This window comes from Lactuca virosa, chromosome 6 (assembly GCF_052849685.1).
Source record: "Lactuca virosa cultivar CGN04683 chromosome 6, Lactuca_virosa_CGN04683_v6, whole genome shotgun sequence".
Lineage (NCBI taxonomy): Eukaryota > Viridiplantae > Streptophyta > Magnoliopsida > Asterales > Asteraceae > Lactuca > Lactuca virosa.
Genome location: NC_136431.1, coordinates 126768122 through 126788976, shown reverse-complemented (window position 1 = coordinate 126788976; position 20855 = coordinate 126768122). Strand labels below are relative to the sequence as shown.

The following is a 20855-nucleotide window of genomic DNA, read 5'->3' as shown; positions in this document are numbered from 1 at the left end:
ACATAATGTACTTGTAATATAAAACAATATTTTTTTTGGAACAATGTATGTTTTAATTTAGCTTGTCTAAATATATGTCTCAGTTAATTTATGAATGATTGACTATTTACTTAAATCGTTTTTCATAACGATCACCTTCATATTCAGAAATTATTAAAATTATGTTTATGAGTCTATATCTCTTAATATGAATTATAAAGTAAATATCATTATTTTATTAATAACAAGTTCTATATACAAAGTAATTTTGACTTAAACTTGTTTTGAATCAAACTTATCTTTGACATTGTTATCTTTATTATATAAATGACATTCACATATTCCAACTTCATGAAAGGGATCCTTGAAGTCAAATAATGTAGTTTGTTTGACATATGTAAATTTTAGTTATATATAAAGATTCCTAATGCTATTTTCACTAATTAGTAGAGCAAATAAATTATTATGGAACTATACACTATGATGTATGACTTCCTTTCTAATAAATGTCTAAGATTTAGCACAAGATACCAAATCAACTTTATTAACAACTACAGTAGTTTTAATTATATTTTACATGGTAAAACATTATTGTGAAATCTTTGTTGAAGCTTTCAAATATAAAGTTGATATACAAACCGGTAAGAGCTATCTAACGCCTTAATGATAATAAAGGATGAATTTAAATCATACTTGGTGCAGTTTATTTTCCAAATCGGTAGAAATGTTCTCCTATTATTTCCTTGGGATAACACCTATAACACTAATAATTGTACTTTGAGTACAAATACCAACCAGTAAGTACATAAAACATTTTCTTTATAATATTTATTTTGGAAAGGCTCCATCCTTATCTTATGCAAATTTTTTGTGGTTTTAAAGCCTATGTTGGACTAAAGCTTTTAAATGCAAAATATACTAAATACATATTTGTATAATAATCTAAATGTGGCTTAGATTATTATATGCAAACCCACCAAGAATAAGTTTTCTTATTCCTCAGATAGTTGCGTTAGTAAAAAGTAAGCTTCTAATGACAAAGCGTGTGGGAGGTACATGGAACTGGAAGCAACTCAAGAACCATAACCTGATGTAGTTACAGTTGGAACTAATTTTAAAAAGGATTGTTAAAATTGAATAATAGTTATTCACAAACACAAATTGTTCACATTAGCGGTAGGAATCATCTATGAATTGACAGATGTGGAATCTCTCATTGATGAGCTTTTCTTGATGGTTTCTGGCAAAACCATAAAATACCAAGATGGTATGTCAGATCTCGAATATGATTAATGACTTACAGTTATGAACATGGGATGTAATGCATATGTAATAATCAAGTATGGTCTTAATTAAACTTCCTCCCTATAGCAAGGCTAGAAGGAGTAAGTGATTATTCTAGAAAAAATACATTACAAGGATAACTATACACATTTAAAGCAAGACTTGTTATAAAATGATTTTCTCATACTCATGTCATTGGTTATGGTTCTCATCATACTCATGACATTGACTATGATCAAACCTTTTTCACAAGTAGATATTATTATATCAACAAGGATATTATTTACTATAAAATCATATTATTAATATGAGATATAGAAAAATAGATTTCAAGCAAGACCACTTTTCTTAATAGGCATCTACTAGAAGATATCGATATAGATTAGCCTGGAGGTTTTCTTAATTCATGTGATCCTAACAAAATGTATAGAGCTTGAGATCCACTTGTGGATAAAAAGCAAACATCTTAATGTTTCAATCATCATTTTAATGTACAACTATAGGGTATGGTTTTATATCAAAATGAATAGAACATGTGTGCTTACTAGGAAATAGTGGGAGCATATTGACATTCCTAATCTTGTATGAGTGATACATACTTAATCATAAGAAATTACATTCTGACCATGCCAGGATTTTTCACTTTGACTAGGAATGTGTTTCTAAAATGAAAGACTTAGAAAGAACAAGATATATTCTTGGAATGTAAAATCTATAGGGATAGATAAAATGAATGTTAAAAGTTTTATATCTTTATGCATATATTGAGAATATCTTGAAAGAGATCAAGATAGAAGATTCCTTTGGAGGAACCCTAGAATTGTCACATGTCACTGAATTTGAGCCAACTTCAAATGGAACCTAGCTCATAGGTTTGAACTAGCTAAACTGATTTATATTCGATTTTCTTGGCAAATGAATCCATCATTTATGCAATATTATGCATAAGACTTGGTATATAATCATGCTATAAACATATCATAATATACTAATTGAATACATAGTTAAGTCATTGGATAACTATAGGAACATTCTAAAAGTACTTTAGAAGAACTAAGAGAATGTATATGAAACAATTAGTTTGGAATAAAATCTTCATGTAAAGATCTACATATGATTATGATTTCTAAACACACACACACACACACACACACACATATATATATATATATATATATATATATATATATAATTATGAATTGTAATTGCATTATGACTTCATTGTGGGATGAAGAGTAAGTTTTGTTGGAATGAGGTCCAACCAAAACATAATGACACAATATACTACAAAATAAGAATACACTACTTTAGAAGTTGAAATCTAATATGATTGGATAAATGAGTTCATTGAAAAACTATGTTGATTTTTTCCATTTTAGGATCACATATAAATCTTTATGACTTCGAGAGTATACTTAATCGAGCTAAGGGACTCTATGTCACGAAAGAAGACCAATCATATAATCCAAGAAATTTAACTATACCTAGAGTAAAATTAAATATGGAGATGATAGTATTCGCATAATTCACACAAATTAAGTTTAGTCGAACCCATTAATAAAGTCTTTTTCTTAAGCTAAGTATGAATGGTCACACTTCAGCTATAAGACTTTATTATTCTAGAACTGAGATTTTGATTTGGATTTAATATTTGGATATTGGAACATTGTGACAACAACTATTATATAATGTGTTAATATACTAGGATATGATCATAACGACAGTACTTTTTGTGTTCTATATTAACATGTTTAGTCCATGAATAATCTTATTATTTTAAAAGTTTATAATCGATTATAATGGTGGGAGCAGTTATGAAGTAAGACTAATATGAGTTGGATTGATTGACTTTCACCAGATGAAAGTAGGCAATTGGTTTTAACCAAGTTTCATAGTTACTTGAATGACAACTAGTATTGAACTGACCCACATCAATATCATCTCATGGATCGCTATCATGAATGATACTTGATTAAAAGGTACTATCTTTGTAACTTTAACACCTGAGATACATTGTGGGACTTAAGTATAGGGAGTGTTGTGCTTTGATGTGGTCAAATATTGTTCCTTAACCGGGAAGTTATAAAAGCCATTTTCAGGTATGGTGCGAACTATGCAAGATGATTATGTAGTCAAGATGGAATTTGTTCATCTTATGTGCTGAGAGTGAGACATCTAAGGCACCTTACCAAAAGTTGAACACCTAATAAGATTGATCGCGATCTGTATCTCATGTTCAACATGATGTCTGTGACAAAGGGATAACTGATAAACTTTCCTAATACACAAATTGTAGCTTTGAGCTTTTTGGGAATTGGGCGTTGATAGAATGACACAAAGTCGTATGTTGATGGGGGTAGTGAAATTTTGCTAGATGTTCACCATTGTCTATATCAGTCTAATATGAATATTGCACAAGTGGAAAATTAAAAGATCTGGTATGCTCAAGAATAATATTAAAGTGATATTGCTAATTAACCTATGATACTAATGAGTCATACTAATAACAAATTGATACAATTGATTATTTATTATAAATTTATTTTAATAAATATTCAATAAACTCTTATAATTAATTGGAAATTATTTATTTCTTGGAAATAATAATTTTCATTAGCATGTAACATAATATATATCATATGGTATGATTTATTAAGTCATGTACAACGACATTAGGTCGCTACGTCGTGGCGATTGGGGTTGAATCAACTGTTTTGTCCTGATCTGGTGCCACGGCATGTCACGTTGTTGAGGCTAAATGTTTGATTGATGACTTGACCTTGACCATTAACCATGAGGGTTGACTTTTGAGTTGCCGACTTTGGTCAAATGTCTGGTTTTAGAGAGGCAAACTAAGGGTCTTACTTGCATGTATATCCAGTTGGCGTTTAGCACTATTTTTGATTTGTGAGTTGTTGATTAAGGGCAGTATTTCAAGGTGAGTCTCTTCATTGTACTTGTGAGTCGAACGCACCAATGTCGGCCCATTGGATTATGTTTGTAGGATGCTAGTTGGTTGTGTGATACTTACATATTCGGTATGTGGGCGGGGCTGTTATGCAAGCTAGGGCGATGCATGTTATGCTTATTGGGTGGGGCTCGTTATGTGAGTTAGGGCGAGGCCATTTATACTCAGTGGGCGGGGCCCGTTATGCGAGTTAGGGCGAAGCCTGTTACACTCATTGGGCGGGACGAGTTACTTGCACGGTATGTGATATTTTTTGGGGAAACTCACTAAGCTTTGTGCTTACGGTTTAAGTTTATGTTTCATGTGCTTCCGGTTCGAAGGGGAAGGACCTGACCTGATCGCAGCGCATCCAACCGTGTCTAGCTTTTATTATTTTGGGATTTGTACTCTGATAACTATTTCGACTATGATATACTCTGATGGTTTATGAGCTAGCTATATGATTGATGGTTTTGTTTACTTAAAAATATAAAAAAAAATTCATTAGTATTTTTGGTACATTTCAAGTTGGTATCAGAGTCTTGGTTTGAGGGATTCAGACACACTCTCTGGTGTGTCAGAACTCAAACTGGGGATTTGATAAGTTGTTCATAAAGGAAATGTTTTTCTATAAAGGTTTCTACTAAAAAGAAGGGGTGTGATGCATGCATTCGGCTGATATCAAGTAAGTGTTCCCAAAACACCCATACATGTTTGTTGATTCAGTATGTGATTATGTGAATAACATGATAGTTTAAGGCTAAGGATCTGTTCAGATTTGTATGTTAGGAGAGATGCCTTTGTATGGTTACTGTATAAGCCTTTAGAACTACATGATAGCCTTTAGAACTACATGATAGTATGGATTACAAACAATATGATAGGATGGCCTGGCAGTGATCTAATTAGAACTCAATGCTCGAATGTTGCTTTCCTAATTGGAAGAACTCAGGAAGGTTGATGCCCAATACCAAAAAAGAGATTTGGGCCCGTCAACTGTTTGTGCAATAAAACTTTTAAAGACTAAAGTCCGTTTGACCTCATATAAGTTACAAAACGGAATTTTCAAAATTTATTCATGCTACTTGATGGAATTCAAGACGATTCATATAAAATTATGTTTCTTGACTTGTTTCTCAAGAGGAGACTTTTTCAAGAATTAATGTTACATCAGGATTATACCATTCACACACTTTTAATTATTTAAACGGGAACAGTATATGTCGTGATTAACTATTGTAGCGACCACAACAACAAAACGAATAGTGATAATGGAAGCGAAAGGCAAATAGTTGACCCGTATTTCCTCCATCAAACTTGCAATCGGCTACACCCAAAGCCCGTTTCTTTGTCTTACCTCCAAACACTGTGAGACATTTTCCAGTAGCACGAGATACCCAAAATCTAAACTGCCTGTGGTTCAAATGCTTGGGTGGATTAATCGATTTCCAATCTGCAAAAGCCAAGCTTTCCAAGGAAGTCAAAGACCGGAGCTTCACTTCACCATGCTTGTCAACTGTCAAGAAGTTTTGTCCCCCTGAACATTTATCCATATAGTTACTGAACCTGCACATGGATTAATTATCATTTATTAGTGTCACTGTTAGATATCTGGAGTTGTATATTTTCTCTTCAAAAGAACCCTTAACATATGTGACCTTAAAATTTGATAAACTCACTAATCCAAAGAGTGACAATTGATTAACAAAATAATTCCTAATTAATTTAAATTAGAAAACTTGATTCTTTCGATAATTGTAACCGAAAAAGATGTAAAAAGATGGTCACTTGCGGTTTCGGTTTTTTTATTTCTAATTTTATCGGCTCTGATACCATGCTAGAGTGGTGGAGCCGAGGACAAACATAAAAAAAACAGATGTGGGACACTATAACAATCAGGATCTTGAGAATAAGGCTAAGAATTAGAAGGTTGAGTCAAAAAACTAACCTATGAAAACCCGAAGCAGAGCCGGAAGTGGATTCCCATCCAAAATAGGCATTGTACTCCAAAGACTGGCCACCCACAACACTAGGCACCGAGTAAACACCTCTATCACTAGCATTAACATAGTCAGACTGCAGTGCTCCAGCAATAAGGGTGTCGTCAAAGGCAGTCATGTGAGGGTAGGCCTCACTTGCTGGACATGTTTTGGTCTTATGATCACATGTTGAACACTGGTCGCATAAATTTTTGCTCTCTAATTTGTTGTGTATTGGAGGCGCATAATCAATCCCACCACCCATGCTCACCACCACCAGATTCATCAAGATCAGGATGCTGCATAATCTGATTATTCGATCCATAATCTGCGTATCTCACTAATTAATATGTCAGCTTGTTATATATTAACACATATTACTTCGGCGAATGATGCTAAGATTGGCTTTTTGTGATATTTAATACTGTAAGTAATATTGTTTATGTCGCTCCTTGTCCCTCCTTGAACCAATCTCATAATATTCCAAAAACTCACTATTTCAAACATTGTAAATATCGACAAGATTCACACAATCACGCCCTTTTACAGCTTATACATATATTTATGCAATTAATTTTTGTTGCATATACAACAAAAGACAGTATGTATGTACACAAGAACACAACAAGATTAACAAACGATAAGCAAAGTATATAACTTTTGTGTTTTAGACACCACCAGTGACGCAAGAGAGGAGTCTATGGCTTCTGAATCGAACAAGTTTCTTGTTATTGTCAAGATTTCCATGAGTCGACTTGCTTCTTGTAGTGGAGACTTGAGGCTTGTCTTTATTTTCTTGTTGTGGGTAGTGATAATTGTATCCATCTGGGTAGAATTCTTTGATGTTGTAGCTTTGATAGCGTCCCTTTACAGTCATGCTTCTTTTGATGCTCTTATACACCATCGGAATCAGTCCCTCCATGATTGGAAATCCAGTTTGTCTTGAATTGGTTATGGTGGGCTGGGGAACATATTAATGTTTTGAATACGAATATTATATACAGATGATACCTAATTTGACTTCCTCAAACACATAATTAAGAGGTTCCATCTTTCTTCCTTATCGTGTTGGTCATTTGGTGCGTATAATAATTTGGAAAATTGGGTTGCAGGTGGTGATTTAGTCAATGAGACGTGATCGCCAGCAATGAATCCCATGGAAAAGTCTTTGGAGTGATGAGTTGTATAGAAATATAGTAGTATTCAAAATGGATTGATATTGCGTCTTTCATGCCTGAACAATAGTTTATTCATATTGCATAAAAGACCCCTCATCGGTTGAATTGGTGGCTCTCTCTCATCGATCTATGTCAAGTCAAACAAGCATCTTCCCTTGTCACTCTTCATTTTCGTTCTCCCACGGTGGATTGATCATTTTTTACATATAAACACAAGACAAAAGTACATTTTTGGTCCCTGTGGTTTAATGATTGTTTTTAATAAAGGCTAAATGTTTTAATTTTAACACCCACAGTCCCTATCTAATCTTTTTGTCACACATTTAGTCCCTCCGTTAAATTCCTTAACGTTAGTCCAGTTAAATAGAGGCATGTGATTCGCACATGCTGAGCACAATTGTCCTTTTCATTTTTCCCTTCTTCTTTTGCTGCTACATTAAAAAGATGATTTGATGTAATCTTCATTGTTAATATATATATATATATATATATATATATATATATATATATAGAGAGAGAGAGAGAGAGAGAAAAGATCAAATACGAACCAAAAAAGAATAAGAACCATGAGAACCTGATGCGTCTCAGATCTATTAAGTTCAACTTCTTCCCTTTTAACATTTAGAGCAAAAACCTTCATTTATATCCTTCAACCACCAATCTGATGAACACCATCATTGTCATCGGTTGTTGCAACACCGCCACCACCGATGACGACGGCTTCACCACCACCACCACCGGTAACGATGTCTCCACCATCGCTAGTATCTCCGATATGGTGTGTTTTCTCATATTCTGATCAAAATATCTTCCTCCTACCGCCGATGTCATGTCATTACCAACCCCTTCATGTCTGAACATCCATCGCCATTGCTTCCACACACTATTTTCTGCAGATCTACGAGATCCGGCTCTAGATCTATGATTTTTAACGCTAGATCTACAATTTCCTCCTTCAGATCTACAGGTGTTTCAGCTAGATCTCGTGATGTGGAAGGAGTTCTGATGGGATCTCAAGACGTGGAAGGATTTCTGAGGAAATCTATTGTTCAGACAAAGGAGTTCCGGTGGAATCTAAGTTGGCACCGATGTCGCCATCTAGATGTGCGATTTCCGTTGTAGATCTATGAGATCCACCACCATTCAACCACTATAGAACCATCAGTAGTGTCTCCCTCCTCCATATTTGTAAGTCCTGCCACTAATCGCCACCAACAACGACGACTACAATGACACTGACGATTGACGAGGCCAGTTACACGAGCATCAACATCCGACGAGACCAAATCTATGAGATCTTGCGAGTGGAAAAGCTAGATCGATAAGATTTGGTGGTGTTGTTACAACTGATGTGTCACTCATCATCTTCTTCACATCAGGTACATTATTATGAGGCTCATATGAGTGTTTTTTTAACCTCTGTACAATTATTTTCATGTTTATTTATTGTGTTTTACATCTTACTCCATCTTTGCTACCTATTATGTGTTAAAGGCTTAGTAAAAATCAGAATCAATAATCATTTCATGATGCACACAATGTGTTTGATGATTTTCCTGAATGAAATTTTGAAACTGTAAATAGTGTTTTTTGTACATTAAGTTGTGAATAAGTGTATAAACTTATGTATTAATATTTGAATAACCTAAATCCTACTATGATTTTTTTGTATTTATGAATAATCTGAGTTGTATAAGTATTGTGAATGGTTTTTTTGATGCACACAAGGTGTTTGATGATTTGTGTAAATGAAAATTATAAAATTTGAAAAGTGTCTTTAAGTTGTGAACACTGTAAATGAGTGTCAGAAATTGCTTTATTAAACTGTGAATTAAATTCTTCAAATGTGAGTTTTAATTTGATAATATAGTAATGAATGTATAATTTTTGTGTATTAAACAACAAATTTATTATATTACGTTGTGAATTTGTGTATTAAACTGTGGATTTACTGTATTATGCTGTGAATTTTGTGTATTAAACTGTGAAATAACTGTATTAAGAGTTTTAAGTTGATAATATGGCTGTGATGTTGGGTTTTGATACGAAATAAAAGTTTGTTTTTCATAAAAACCGGCAACGGAAGATTTTAAAATAACATGTTTATTTTTAGTTCATAACAAAATTGAACCATCATGGATCCATTTATAGAGGTTGGAATGAAATAAAACTAACCATAGGATGTTTTAGAGATTACATTTGAAGCCTTTGAACCCACTCGGTTTTGGGGTGTTGATGAAGATAGCAAAAGATCAAAGTGTATGATCTTCTCTACAAGTATCCACCATCAAGAGTAAGGCACTTGGAATGCTAGTTCCTTCTTGTATTCTTGAGTGTCTAAAGCCTTTAAGTGCTTATCTCAATTAAGCACTAAAGGGAACAACTCAAGAAGTCTTCTAATCACCAAAGCAAAGCACCAAACTTCAAAAGAAAAGAGCTTCTTCATGCTCACGGATTTAGAGAGAAAGAAGGGAAGAAAGAAGAGCTTCACTCTTGCTAAAATGCAAGCCTCATGCATCTCTTATATAGCCCATGAAAAGTAAGGCCTAACCATTAAAATAATCTAAAGTAATGGTAGCCTTTAGATGCATGGGAGACAAAAGGTGGAAGGTTGAAAACGCAACCTCCTACACCATCATTATGCCTTTTAAAAAGTAAGATTCTTTATTTTTTATAAACTCCAAGTTTATAAAATATAAACTTTGTCTTTAGGTAAAAGACAAAAGCATCCAACTAGTCCAAAATGTTGTGCATGACTTATTAATTCATACCATATGAAATAATAACTAGTAATACTCTCTTATAATTATTATTTTCACAAAACAATAATTATTCCTAACTAAAATACAAGAATCGATATTATTTATTAATAATCATATTAATAATAAATATACAAAATGTGTCAACTTGATAAAGGTGTGACCCTATAGGATCATATATTATTAGCAATATCACTCCATAATGATTCTTGGGTATATAGATCCAACAATCTCCCACTTGCACAAGATTCATTATAGACTGACATAGACAGTAGCTGACGTCTAGCAACGGGCTACTGCCCCTAACAACATATGAAGGGTGCCATTTCATCAACAACCAATTCCAGCAGCTCTAAGCTACAATTGTTACTAAAGGTGTGGTATATATTATTCCTTTGTCTCAGACATCATGTTGAAACATGAGATATGGATCGTGATCAATCTCATTTAGTGTTCAACTTTAATTAAGGCCTTAGATGTCATGCTCTCAACGAATAAGGGACAAATCCCATCTTGACGATGGCCTTTATGACTGCCTTTTACGAAACAGCGTTGAACCATGTATAAGCACAACAATCCCTACACTTCAAGTCCCAAATATGCATCTCAGGTCTAAGAATACAAAGATCATCTTGACTACATACGCCTATCAATGCAGTTCATGTCATACCCAACAATGGCCTTTATGACTGCCCCTTTACGAAACAACGTTGAACCATGTCTAAGCACAACAATCCCTACACCTCAAGTCCTAAATATGTATCTCAGGTCTAAGATTAAAAGATACAACCTTGATTAAAACATCACTCTTGACTACAATCCATAAAGTGGTTTCAATGCGGGTCAAGTCCAATACTTATTCTCCCAATCAAGTACATATGAAGTTGGTAGCATCTCTTTGCCATTCTCATCTCCATGAGAATCCACCAATCCACTCATATTAGTCTTACCTCATAGATGCTCCCACAACTATGAACGACTATGGACATTTAGAATAACCTAGTTATTCAAGGATTTAAACATGCTAATATAGAACACAAAAATTATTTAAGGAAAGACTCATATCTAATATATCATTCATTACATATCTGTTGCTTTATTGTTCCAATATCCAAATACTAAATTTCAATCAATACATCTACTTATATCGACAAGGCCCTATAGCACTAGCTTGACTTTCATGCTTTAGCTAATGAAGCAGCTTTGTTAAGTAGATTTGACAAACTTGATTTGTATAAACTTTAAGAATACAATCATTTTCAGTTTTATATATAATTCATATATAAAGAAAAACTAATTAGAATGAATTAGATGCTTGAATATGACTTAGATACCAATACTTGCGTAATGGGATTACTCATAGTCATAATGAACTATACATTAAGCATCTTTGTACGTGGTTCTCGAAACCACGAGGTACTCTAACTCTGATGTGTAACTGTAATTAAAATCTACATGGAACCACTATCCATGTAACTCTCTCTTCATTCATAATGAGGATACGTCCGATTGTGATTGAGAGTAATCTCAATCTATTTGAAAACTTAGCACATGTGTAACAACTTTAAACATAGCTTTCTTTCAAATACTTCGCAGATTAGGAATATTTCTCTAGTTTTCGCAAGTACTTTAGAATGTTCCTATAAGTCACACAATGACTTGTTCTTGGATTATACTGGTATCATTCGACAAGCTCTAAGCATACAACTTATTTGGCCTTTATGCATAATTATGAAATATATGATTAATCCAATTGCATCAGTATACGGAATACAATCATATTACCTAGTTCAAAAACATTTGCACTAGGATTTTGCTCAAAATCATGTCATGTGGTATTTGACAAGATGACTCTCTTAGAGTCCTTTATATTAAGCTCTTTAAGATCCTTGACAATTAATGCAATATTACTTAATCCTTTAAGTTGCCATTATCTATCTATATAGATCCTTATTCCATGAATTAATATGTCAACTACATATAACATTAGGAATGTTACTGCGCTCCCAATAGCTTTGTAGAAAAACACAAGAGTCATCTAGATTCATAATTAAATCACACTATGTAATTATCTTATAAGAACGAATATTCTTACTTTGAGATGTTAGCTTAAATCTTGGAAAGATTTTCATTCATGTATGTTTTCTCCTTTGAAAACTCACTTACTCTTTATAGTCAACCTATATCGAGGAAGATTAATCAAGCCCATACTTGATAATCATACATGAATGCATCTCTATGTGTTTTATTATTTTCTGATCAACTATTGAGCAGATTCAACAACAGTTGAAAACTTGCTAGTTCCAAACTATGATGCATTTAGCTTATGGATCTTTAGCTCTTAAATCTCCAAATTGCTCCCACTTAAAAGAAATCACTTTCTAATCACTTTTCTTATGGAATGACAATTAGTGGGATTAGTAGAAACTTCATCCTAAACAATCATTTAGGATATTCTACATAAATGCAGTTAGTAGATGCTAGAGTGGTTAAACTTATTGTCTAACATAAGCTTTATAACTCTATACCTTTTAGATAAGGATAAACCATTACATCCTCAGCCTAATGAGAGTATTTAATCCACTTGTTTGATTGGAAAATATATATTCAATATATATTTGTTGCAGTGAGCATAATTCCAAAATTTTGTAAAGTAAATAGTTCTTTTAAAACACCATACAATAGATTGCAAGGTCTATTTATATCCTCTTCAAAAACTTGTACTATCAACATTCAGCTAGTGGCTAGGTGACCCTATCCCACTAGAGAATACGAAGGCTACCTCGAATATCAAAAGATAGATTCAAGTGACCAGGTGATTGTGTGCCACAAGAAACATACTAATGACAAGTGAGTGTCTTTGTCGGAATGAGTTGTGAATCAATTCCACAACTCCTAAGATGTTCCAAGAAGACTTGGTTTACAAAAACTTATTTTCTTTATCACAACGAAAGGTCAATGATGGTTTCATTAAGTCATATTTCATTCTTCACTACGAAACATTTTGACAAATCAAAGGTTTCAACAATAACGAATAAAAGTCGTCAGTCAAATTGAATAAACATCTATCACCAAATCTATTCATGGATTGAAAAAGATTACATACATAACTTATGTATAACTCTTTTTCAAGCCTTTGTTCTTTACTACTAATAGATAAAGACACTTGTGAATCAGCTTCCCATATAAATAGGATTCACATATATCAAATGAATCAAGCTCATTTGCCTTAAAAAATTCCATGCTTTTGAAGTTGGTATATGTATTTCTTATTTATATAGTCATAATGATTATAACATAGATAAGTTCCAATCAAATATCATTTGATCATATAGGTGTTATGATCAGAACTATTAATTTAGTGAAAGATTATAGATTTACTTCATAAATAACATTATGAGAAAATATTCTTTAACACAGAATACATCGTTTCAGAACATGAATGTGAACATCCATTAAACGATAAGTGAATCTAGATTTATTCATAAATTACAATTGTTACATGTCCCTATAAAGATAGGTACAATACATCTATTGTTTAAATAAAAGACTATAACAACACTTTTTATATCTTCAACACGAAATACCATTCGTTTGTAATCAGTTGATTATTTCTTCCAATCATCAACACATAATATCAATTATTAGTGTCACATGAAGTATTACATACTCAAGTGAATGATGGAAAAATAAATAGTTCTATCATGTAGATGTATAAAATCTTATCCAAGTCAGACTTCTTTAGCTTGACGAGATGAGATTAGAGGAGCAATTCCTCTTTCAGTGTCTAGTTTCTTCCACAATAGAAACAACACTAATCGTTTGGTCCATTCTTGATTTCTGGCTTTATGATGTATTTCCCTTAACTGAACTATAAGTGTATATGAGTGCACAATCTCTTAGACTTCCTTTTATTCAATGCTTGAACAGACTTGAAACTATTTCTAGTGTTTTGATTGAATATCTGCTTTACTGGATGAGACATCTGATATGTTTCATAATTATCGAAGACTTTCTGCAAGTTATGGTTAATTTCTTCAGTATGATGTTAGACACATCATCATCATCACAATAATACTTCCATCAAAGTATCAATGATCAGACTGACTGGCTTGCAGAGGTTATTTAGCTATGAGATATTTCAGTATATATATAATTTCTATTTATCTTAAAGGTAGAATCTCAAGATATTATACCAGTTATAGAAATTATAACCATCAAATGTTATTGTCTCTTGAAACTCAACAAGAGATAGATTTTGTAGGGCGTAAAATTATTAACAGTTATCAACAGAATTTAACAAAGTTTCATTTAGTATTTTCAATATTTAGTCTTTAAAAATTAATACCTTATATTGTTTCTTAAAACATTAATTTATTAAAGTCTAGGATCCAAGTAACGAAACAAGTAAATGGTTAGGCGACCTTTATCCCATAAACTTAATCAAACTCGGTAGGTAGCGATTACCAATTGTATACGATATGTAACTCCTAGATTATGGGATCCTAAACAACTATTGTTTAGCTTGGCATGTTTGTCCCATTTATGCCTCAAAACTATTATGCTTAGGCGACCTTTATCACATAATAAATTGATCAAATCATCCATTTAAAAAACATGTGAGTTCTATTCCACAAATGGTTATTGACCTTTTTCCCACAAGCAAATACGAAAACACCATGACTATTTTTGACAACTCAAATGAATATGGTGACCCAAAAGTCCATATGAACTGCACAAAAATCTCAAGTGAATTTTAAATGGATTGCATAGATTTGAAGTTTTGTAAATAAGGGTTTATATATGTTTTACAATAATAGTTTATAAAAACATGGTCTCATGAATATTGCATGCATCCAACAATTCATGTACCCTTTTTTAAAATTCATATCACTTGTTATGAGGTTCTTAAGGTGTCAAATAAAACTTTATTTTATTTTCCATTAACCGCGATCAATTATAAACTAAAATCCGGTATTTTAAAGTTTAGTCGTAGATCTGTTTTAAGAACCGGTAACAGTCTTAATAAAACTATATTTTATACTTAAGACTTGGGGTTTTGGATGAGTTATAAAATTACTATTTTAAATCTCCTTTTAAAAATCAAAAACTTTTGACTCCATGAATTTATAGAATAAACTCATTTTATTTTATAAACTCAATTTTATGCATCTTATGATAAAAGACATATTTTGATAAACCAAAACTTGGGTGATGATATTTATGTTTTAAATCTCATTTAGCATGCATAAAACATAATTTCAACACGTTGCGTTATGTTTAAAACACCAATACCATATATTAAGTTTTGACGCAAAAAATAATCACTAGTTTTATTATTTGTCGTTATAACGCTATAAACCGATTTTTGTCTTTTTAATAAAAACTCCTTATTTATTATAAAGACATCGAGTTTATATAAAGTTTAAACATCTTTTAAACCATTTCAAATATTTTAAAGTTGGGTATTTATAAGTTTTACAATAAAACTATTTTCAACAAAAATTGAGTTTTAACCGGTAAACCGGTAACCGGTAACCGATAAAACGTTTTTATAAATATACATTTATAAACATCTTATGTTATCTTTTAAATATTTTTTATTCAAACTTCAAGTGATATTATCTTATGAAAAAATGTTAATTGACATATAAAAACTATTTTCATACATAAAACATAACATACATTTAACATAAAATAAACAACACAAGCACGCATTATAAGCCAAGCCATGTCTAGTAATAATTTTTGTGAGTCATCACAAGAATTATTAAGTCTTTCCTAAAGGACTTCAGGGACACTTCAAAAGGTCTTCAAGGTGGTAATTTATTCATATTGTTACATTTAAAGTAATACAACTAGTCTAACTAATTTATTACATCAAATCAACAAATGAAAAATACTTATTTATCTATTACATCTTATGAATAAATAAATATCAACCAAACACAACACAAATGTCCAAATGGCTTTGTTTATACATAACAACATACCAAATATTATAACAAACAACTATTTGTTTTTTCTAAGGCAACTTTTATATAACCAAAATGCATGAAAAATTGTTATATATAAAAATAAACAATTTTAACCACGAAGTTGCCAAAGAAAACAAATATGGATTTTTCTTAACCAAAAGAAATTCATGCTTGTTTTCCAAAAACCAAAGATTATCAAACATAAAAAATCATTCTAACATATAAAAGATGGCTCTGATACCATTGTTGGGTTTTGATACGAAATAAAAGTTTGTTTTTCATAAAAACCGGCAACGGGATATTTTAAAATAACAAGTTTATTTTTAGTTCATAACAAAACCGAACCATCATGGATCCATTTATAGAGGTTAGAATGAAATAAAACTAACCATAGGATGTTTTAGAGATAACCTTTGAAGCCTTTGAACCCACTCGGTTTTGGGGTGTTAATGAAGATAGCAAAAGATCAAAGTGTATGATCTTCTCTACAAGTATCCACCATCAAGAGTAAGAAAATTGGAATGCTAGTTCCTTCTTGTATTCTTGAGTGTCTAAAGCCTTGAAGTGCTTCTCTCAATTAAGCACTAAAGGGAACAACTCAAGAAGTCTTCTAATCACCAAAGCAAAGCACCAAACTTCAAAAGAAAAGAGCTTCTTCATTCTCACAGATTTAGAGAGAAAGAAGGGAAGAAAGAAGAGCTTCACTCTTGCTAAAATGCAAGCCTCATGCATCTCTTATATAGCCCATGAAAAGTAAGGCCTAATCCAAAATAATAGTAGCCTTTAGAAGCATGGGAGACAAAAGGTGGAGGGTTGAAAAAGCAACCTCCTACACCATCATTATGCCTTTTAAAAAGTAAGATTCTTTATTTTTTATAAACTCCAAGTTTATAAAATATAAACTTTGTCTTTAGGTAAAAGACAAAAGAATCCAACTAGTCCAAAATGTTGTGCATGACTTATTAATTCATACCATATGAAATAATAACTAGTAATACTCTCTTATAATTATTATTTTCACAAAACAATAATTATTCCCTAACTAAAATACAAGAATCAAGAATCGATATTATTTATTAATAATCATATTAATAATAAATATACAAAATGTGCCAACTTGATAAAGGTGTGACCCTATAGGATCATATATTATTAGCAATATCACTCTATAATGATTCTTGCGCATATAGATCCAACATGTGAATTTATACTTTTGTGTATTAAATTATGAAGTTATTGTAATAAATTGTGAATTTTATGTATTACTGCATTATCTGTGAATTTTTTTGTTTAACCTGTATTAACTATATAAAGTTGTGAATTTTTTGTATTAAATTGTTATTTTTGTGTTTAAAAATGTGAATAAATTGCATTAAACTGTAAATTTATTGTTTAAACTATTAATTGACTATATTAAGCTGTGAATTTTTAATGAATTTTATTTTAAAATATAAATGATTTATGTGTGAATGTTTTTTTTAGTTTTCCTGTGAATATATTTATTTTTTTATGTTGTATAAATATGTAAGGTATTAGTTTTATAATTATTTTGCAGAAAACTCATAATAACTAAATTAATCGGTTTATTAAATTGTGAATATAGTACTTAAGCTGCTAATTAACGATTTTATATACATATTTGATTTAGAAAGAATGATGATTGTGAAGGTGACAATTGTGGCTGGTGATGTTGTATTGTAATTGGTGGTGATGGTGATGGTAGAGTTTGAGTTTATCTTCTTTGAAATTTTGAATTATTGTAAATTTGATTGTATTAAGTTGTGAATTTTGTGTATTAAGCTGTAAATAGATTGTATTAAGTTGTCTATTTTATATAAAATTTGCCCTAAAATATGAATGAATGTATGTATGAAAATATTAAACTATGTATTAGTGAATGAATATGTTTATTAAACTATGGATATGGTATTTTAAACTGTGAATATGCATTATACACGATAGATTTTTTAGGAAAATCTAAAATTTAGAAAAAGAAAAATTGAATTTGTCAAGGAATAAATTTATTTTTACTAATATTTTGTATGTTTGGTTGCAAAAATAAAAGGAGATGTGTTAAAAAGTATTACCAAATAAATGAGAACTATAATATTTGTTTTATTAAGCTGTGAATACGACCTAAAAATGCCATTAAACTTGATGTTAGTCCGGCGGTGGTCCGACGTCGGCCCGACAGCGGTCTGATGGTGGTCCGGCAACTTCCAAGAATAAGTGGCAAGTAGTTGTAAATTAGATAATGAAAAAGTTTGTTTGATATAATTTTAATGTTTGATTTGTCTAAAATGTTCTTAATGAAAACATTTAAAAAATGGTTCTTAGGGTTCTTAGCCTTTTAGGGTTCTCATTTGAACCACTCCCTATATATATATATATATATATATATATATATATATATATATATATATATATATATATATATATATATATATATATATATATATATATATATATATATATATATATATATATATATATATATAAGGTTATGTTCATTTGAAACCTCTATATTTTGTGAGACATGGGAACGCAATCCTACTCATTCAATTTGAAGATAAAAAACTTATTTTTAAAATAAAAAATAATTGGAATTTTTTTAAAATATTATATTCGTCATTTATATTTTCCAAAATTTTTTTTTTAAAAATACTGTTTTTTTGAAATATCTGTGAAATATTCTAATAAAATATTCTTATATAAAAATTACAACAAAGCTGTTAGAATAATCACATATTCTACTAGAATACTAGACTAAAAATATATTCAAACATTTTAATATAATATTAGACTATTTTACAAATTCTAACAGTTTTAGTAGAATATTAGAATATTTTAATATATCTAACAAATCTAGTATAATACTAGAATATTCTAAAATTTAAAAAACTAAATTTGAATATTTACAGTCTAATATTCTATTAGAATATTTTACATATATTTAAAAAAAACAGTAATTTTATTATTATTTTTATTTATTTTTTATTTTTTTAGGTAAATAAATTAACGAAAATAATAATTAAAAAAAATTATTTTTTTGATTTTTTCTTCTATTTTGCAATTTAGATTTATTTTTTTATTTTTGATCTCTAAGATTAGTTGTTAAGATCGCGTCCCCATTTCGCACAAAATTAACATCGTCTCAAATAAACCTATATATATATATATATATATATATATATATATATATATATATATATATATATATATATATATAGTAGTTGAGAGACTCGTGACTACATATGTTCATTCTAAAAAAAGAAAGGTAAATATGAAGATCTAAAAGTTTATGAAGATAAAAAAAAATTTATTGAATTATTGAAATGTAATGTTTAATTTAGTAATTTTAACTTTTTTATTTCTCTTTTAAATTTAAACAATTAATTTATATAAATAAACAAATATAAAAATTAGATTTAATTTGGAAATTTAGAAATTAAAGGAACTTTGTTTTAATGAAAATGATATGCAATTATTATTACATTTATTACATCTGAATATTATGTAGAATTTAATAAAATAGAAAAATAAAAAAAAAACATAAAATGATAAGTGGAAAAAATAAATCAAAACATCTTAGAAAATAACATATGTCAAATGCAATGAAAGCATGACTTGTGGCAAAAAGATCTTTATATATATATATATATATATATATATATATATATATATATATATATATATATATATATATGTGACAGTTCAAATAAAAACAGTAAATAGAATGAGAACGTAAAAACACTTTTTTATGTTATTATTCTGCAATGAATTTTGTATCGACAACTTTATGTCATTATTCAGCAAAGAATAAATGAATAGTCAAAGGTTAAAATTAAAATTAGAATTTACTACAAAAATGCACATACATAAGTTTATAATAGAATAATAACATTGTAATGAATATATGACTAATCGAAAGTTAATATTTATATTAGAATTACTTCAACAATACACATATACAAAATTCATTACAGAATAATAATATAAACATAGTGTTTTTACGTTCTCACACTATTTATTGTTTTTATTTGAACTTACTTCTATATATATATATATATATATATATATATATATATATATATTTACTATATTATTAAGCATATTGCCTATTTCTTGAAAATTAAGAGGTATACCTATTATAACATCATGTACAATCCTTTTAAGCATAATGAAAACGTCTGCACATACTCCTTTGATCGTAACTGACGGTAGTACCTTCTCCTTATATCTAAATGTGGAAAACCCTAATTTCATCTGCATACCATCAGTCATCGTTTCTCCCAAATCTCTTTGTCTCTCTAATTGCTCACTTCAGTCTCTTCTTTCTCTCTATTTGCTCTCTTCTGTCTCTCTATTTATCATCTCTTATCTCAGTCGATTAATAGGCCTTGCTTGTGGAAGAACCCTTCGCCATCTCTTCTCTCGAACTTTATGATAAGAACCCTAATCCATATCCTTCCTATTCCATTTAAGGAGGGTAAAGTTGTCATTATTCCACCTGTTGAAGAGATTTAAAGGGTACGGGAACCATGGGTTTGTTACTCAGCTTTAGATTCGATAAGTGCTCTCAAGCTTTATGAGAGATTGAAAAGTAAACTATCGAATAAGGAGTGGAAGTTTAATGGGGTTACAAAGGGGACATTGTTTGATTTCTATGAACAATATTGGAGTCCTTTTGGGGAGCTTTTGGTGAAAATGGAAACCGAAGGGATGCTGGTTGATAGGGATTATTTGATGGA

At 30.5% G+C, this 20855-nt stretch overlaps 1 protein-coding gene across 1 annotated transcript; it reads right to left on the bottom strand.

Moving 5' to 3' along the window:
* Positions 1 to 5295: 5295 nt before the first annotated feature.
* Positions 5296 to 7344, bottom strand: LOC145118719 (uncharacterized). The gene is made up of 2 exons (XM_079054404.1): positions 6159 to 7344; positions 5296 to 5776 (listed from the first exon to the last, which is right to left on the bottom strand). Exons 1-2 carry the CDS (start codon positions 6512 to 6514, stop codon positions 5440 to 5442), a joined length of 693 nt encoding a protein of 230 aa, XP_078910530.1. The 5' UTR covers positions 6515 to 7344; the 3' UTR covers positions 5296 to 5439.
* Between the last annotated feature and the right edge of the window lie 13511 nt (positions 7345 to 20855).

Excerpts from the sequence above, each read along its gene's own strand:
- LOC145118719 (XM_079054404.1), bottom strand. The coding sequence starts at position 6,514 with ATGGATCGAATAATCAGATTATGCAGCATCCTGATCTTGATGAATCTG. Across the intron at positions 5,777-6,158 it reads TCTGCTTCGGGTTTTCATAG|GTTCAGTAACTATATGGATA; the intron begins GTTAGTTTTTTG and ends ATCCATGTGCAG.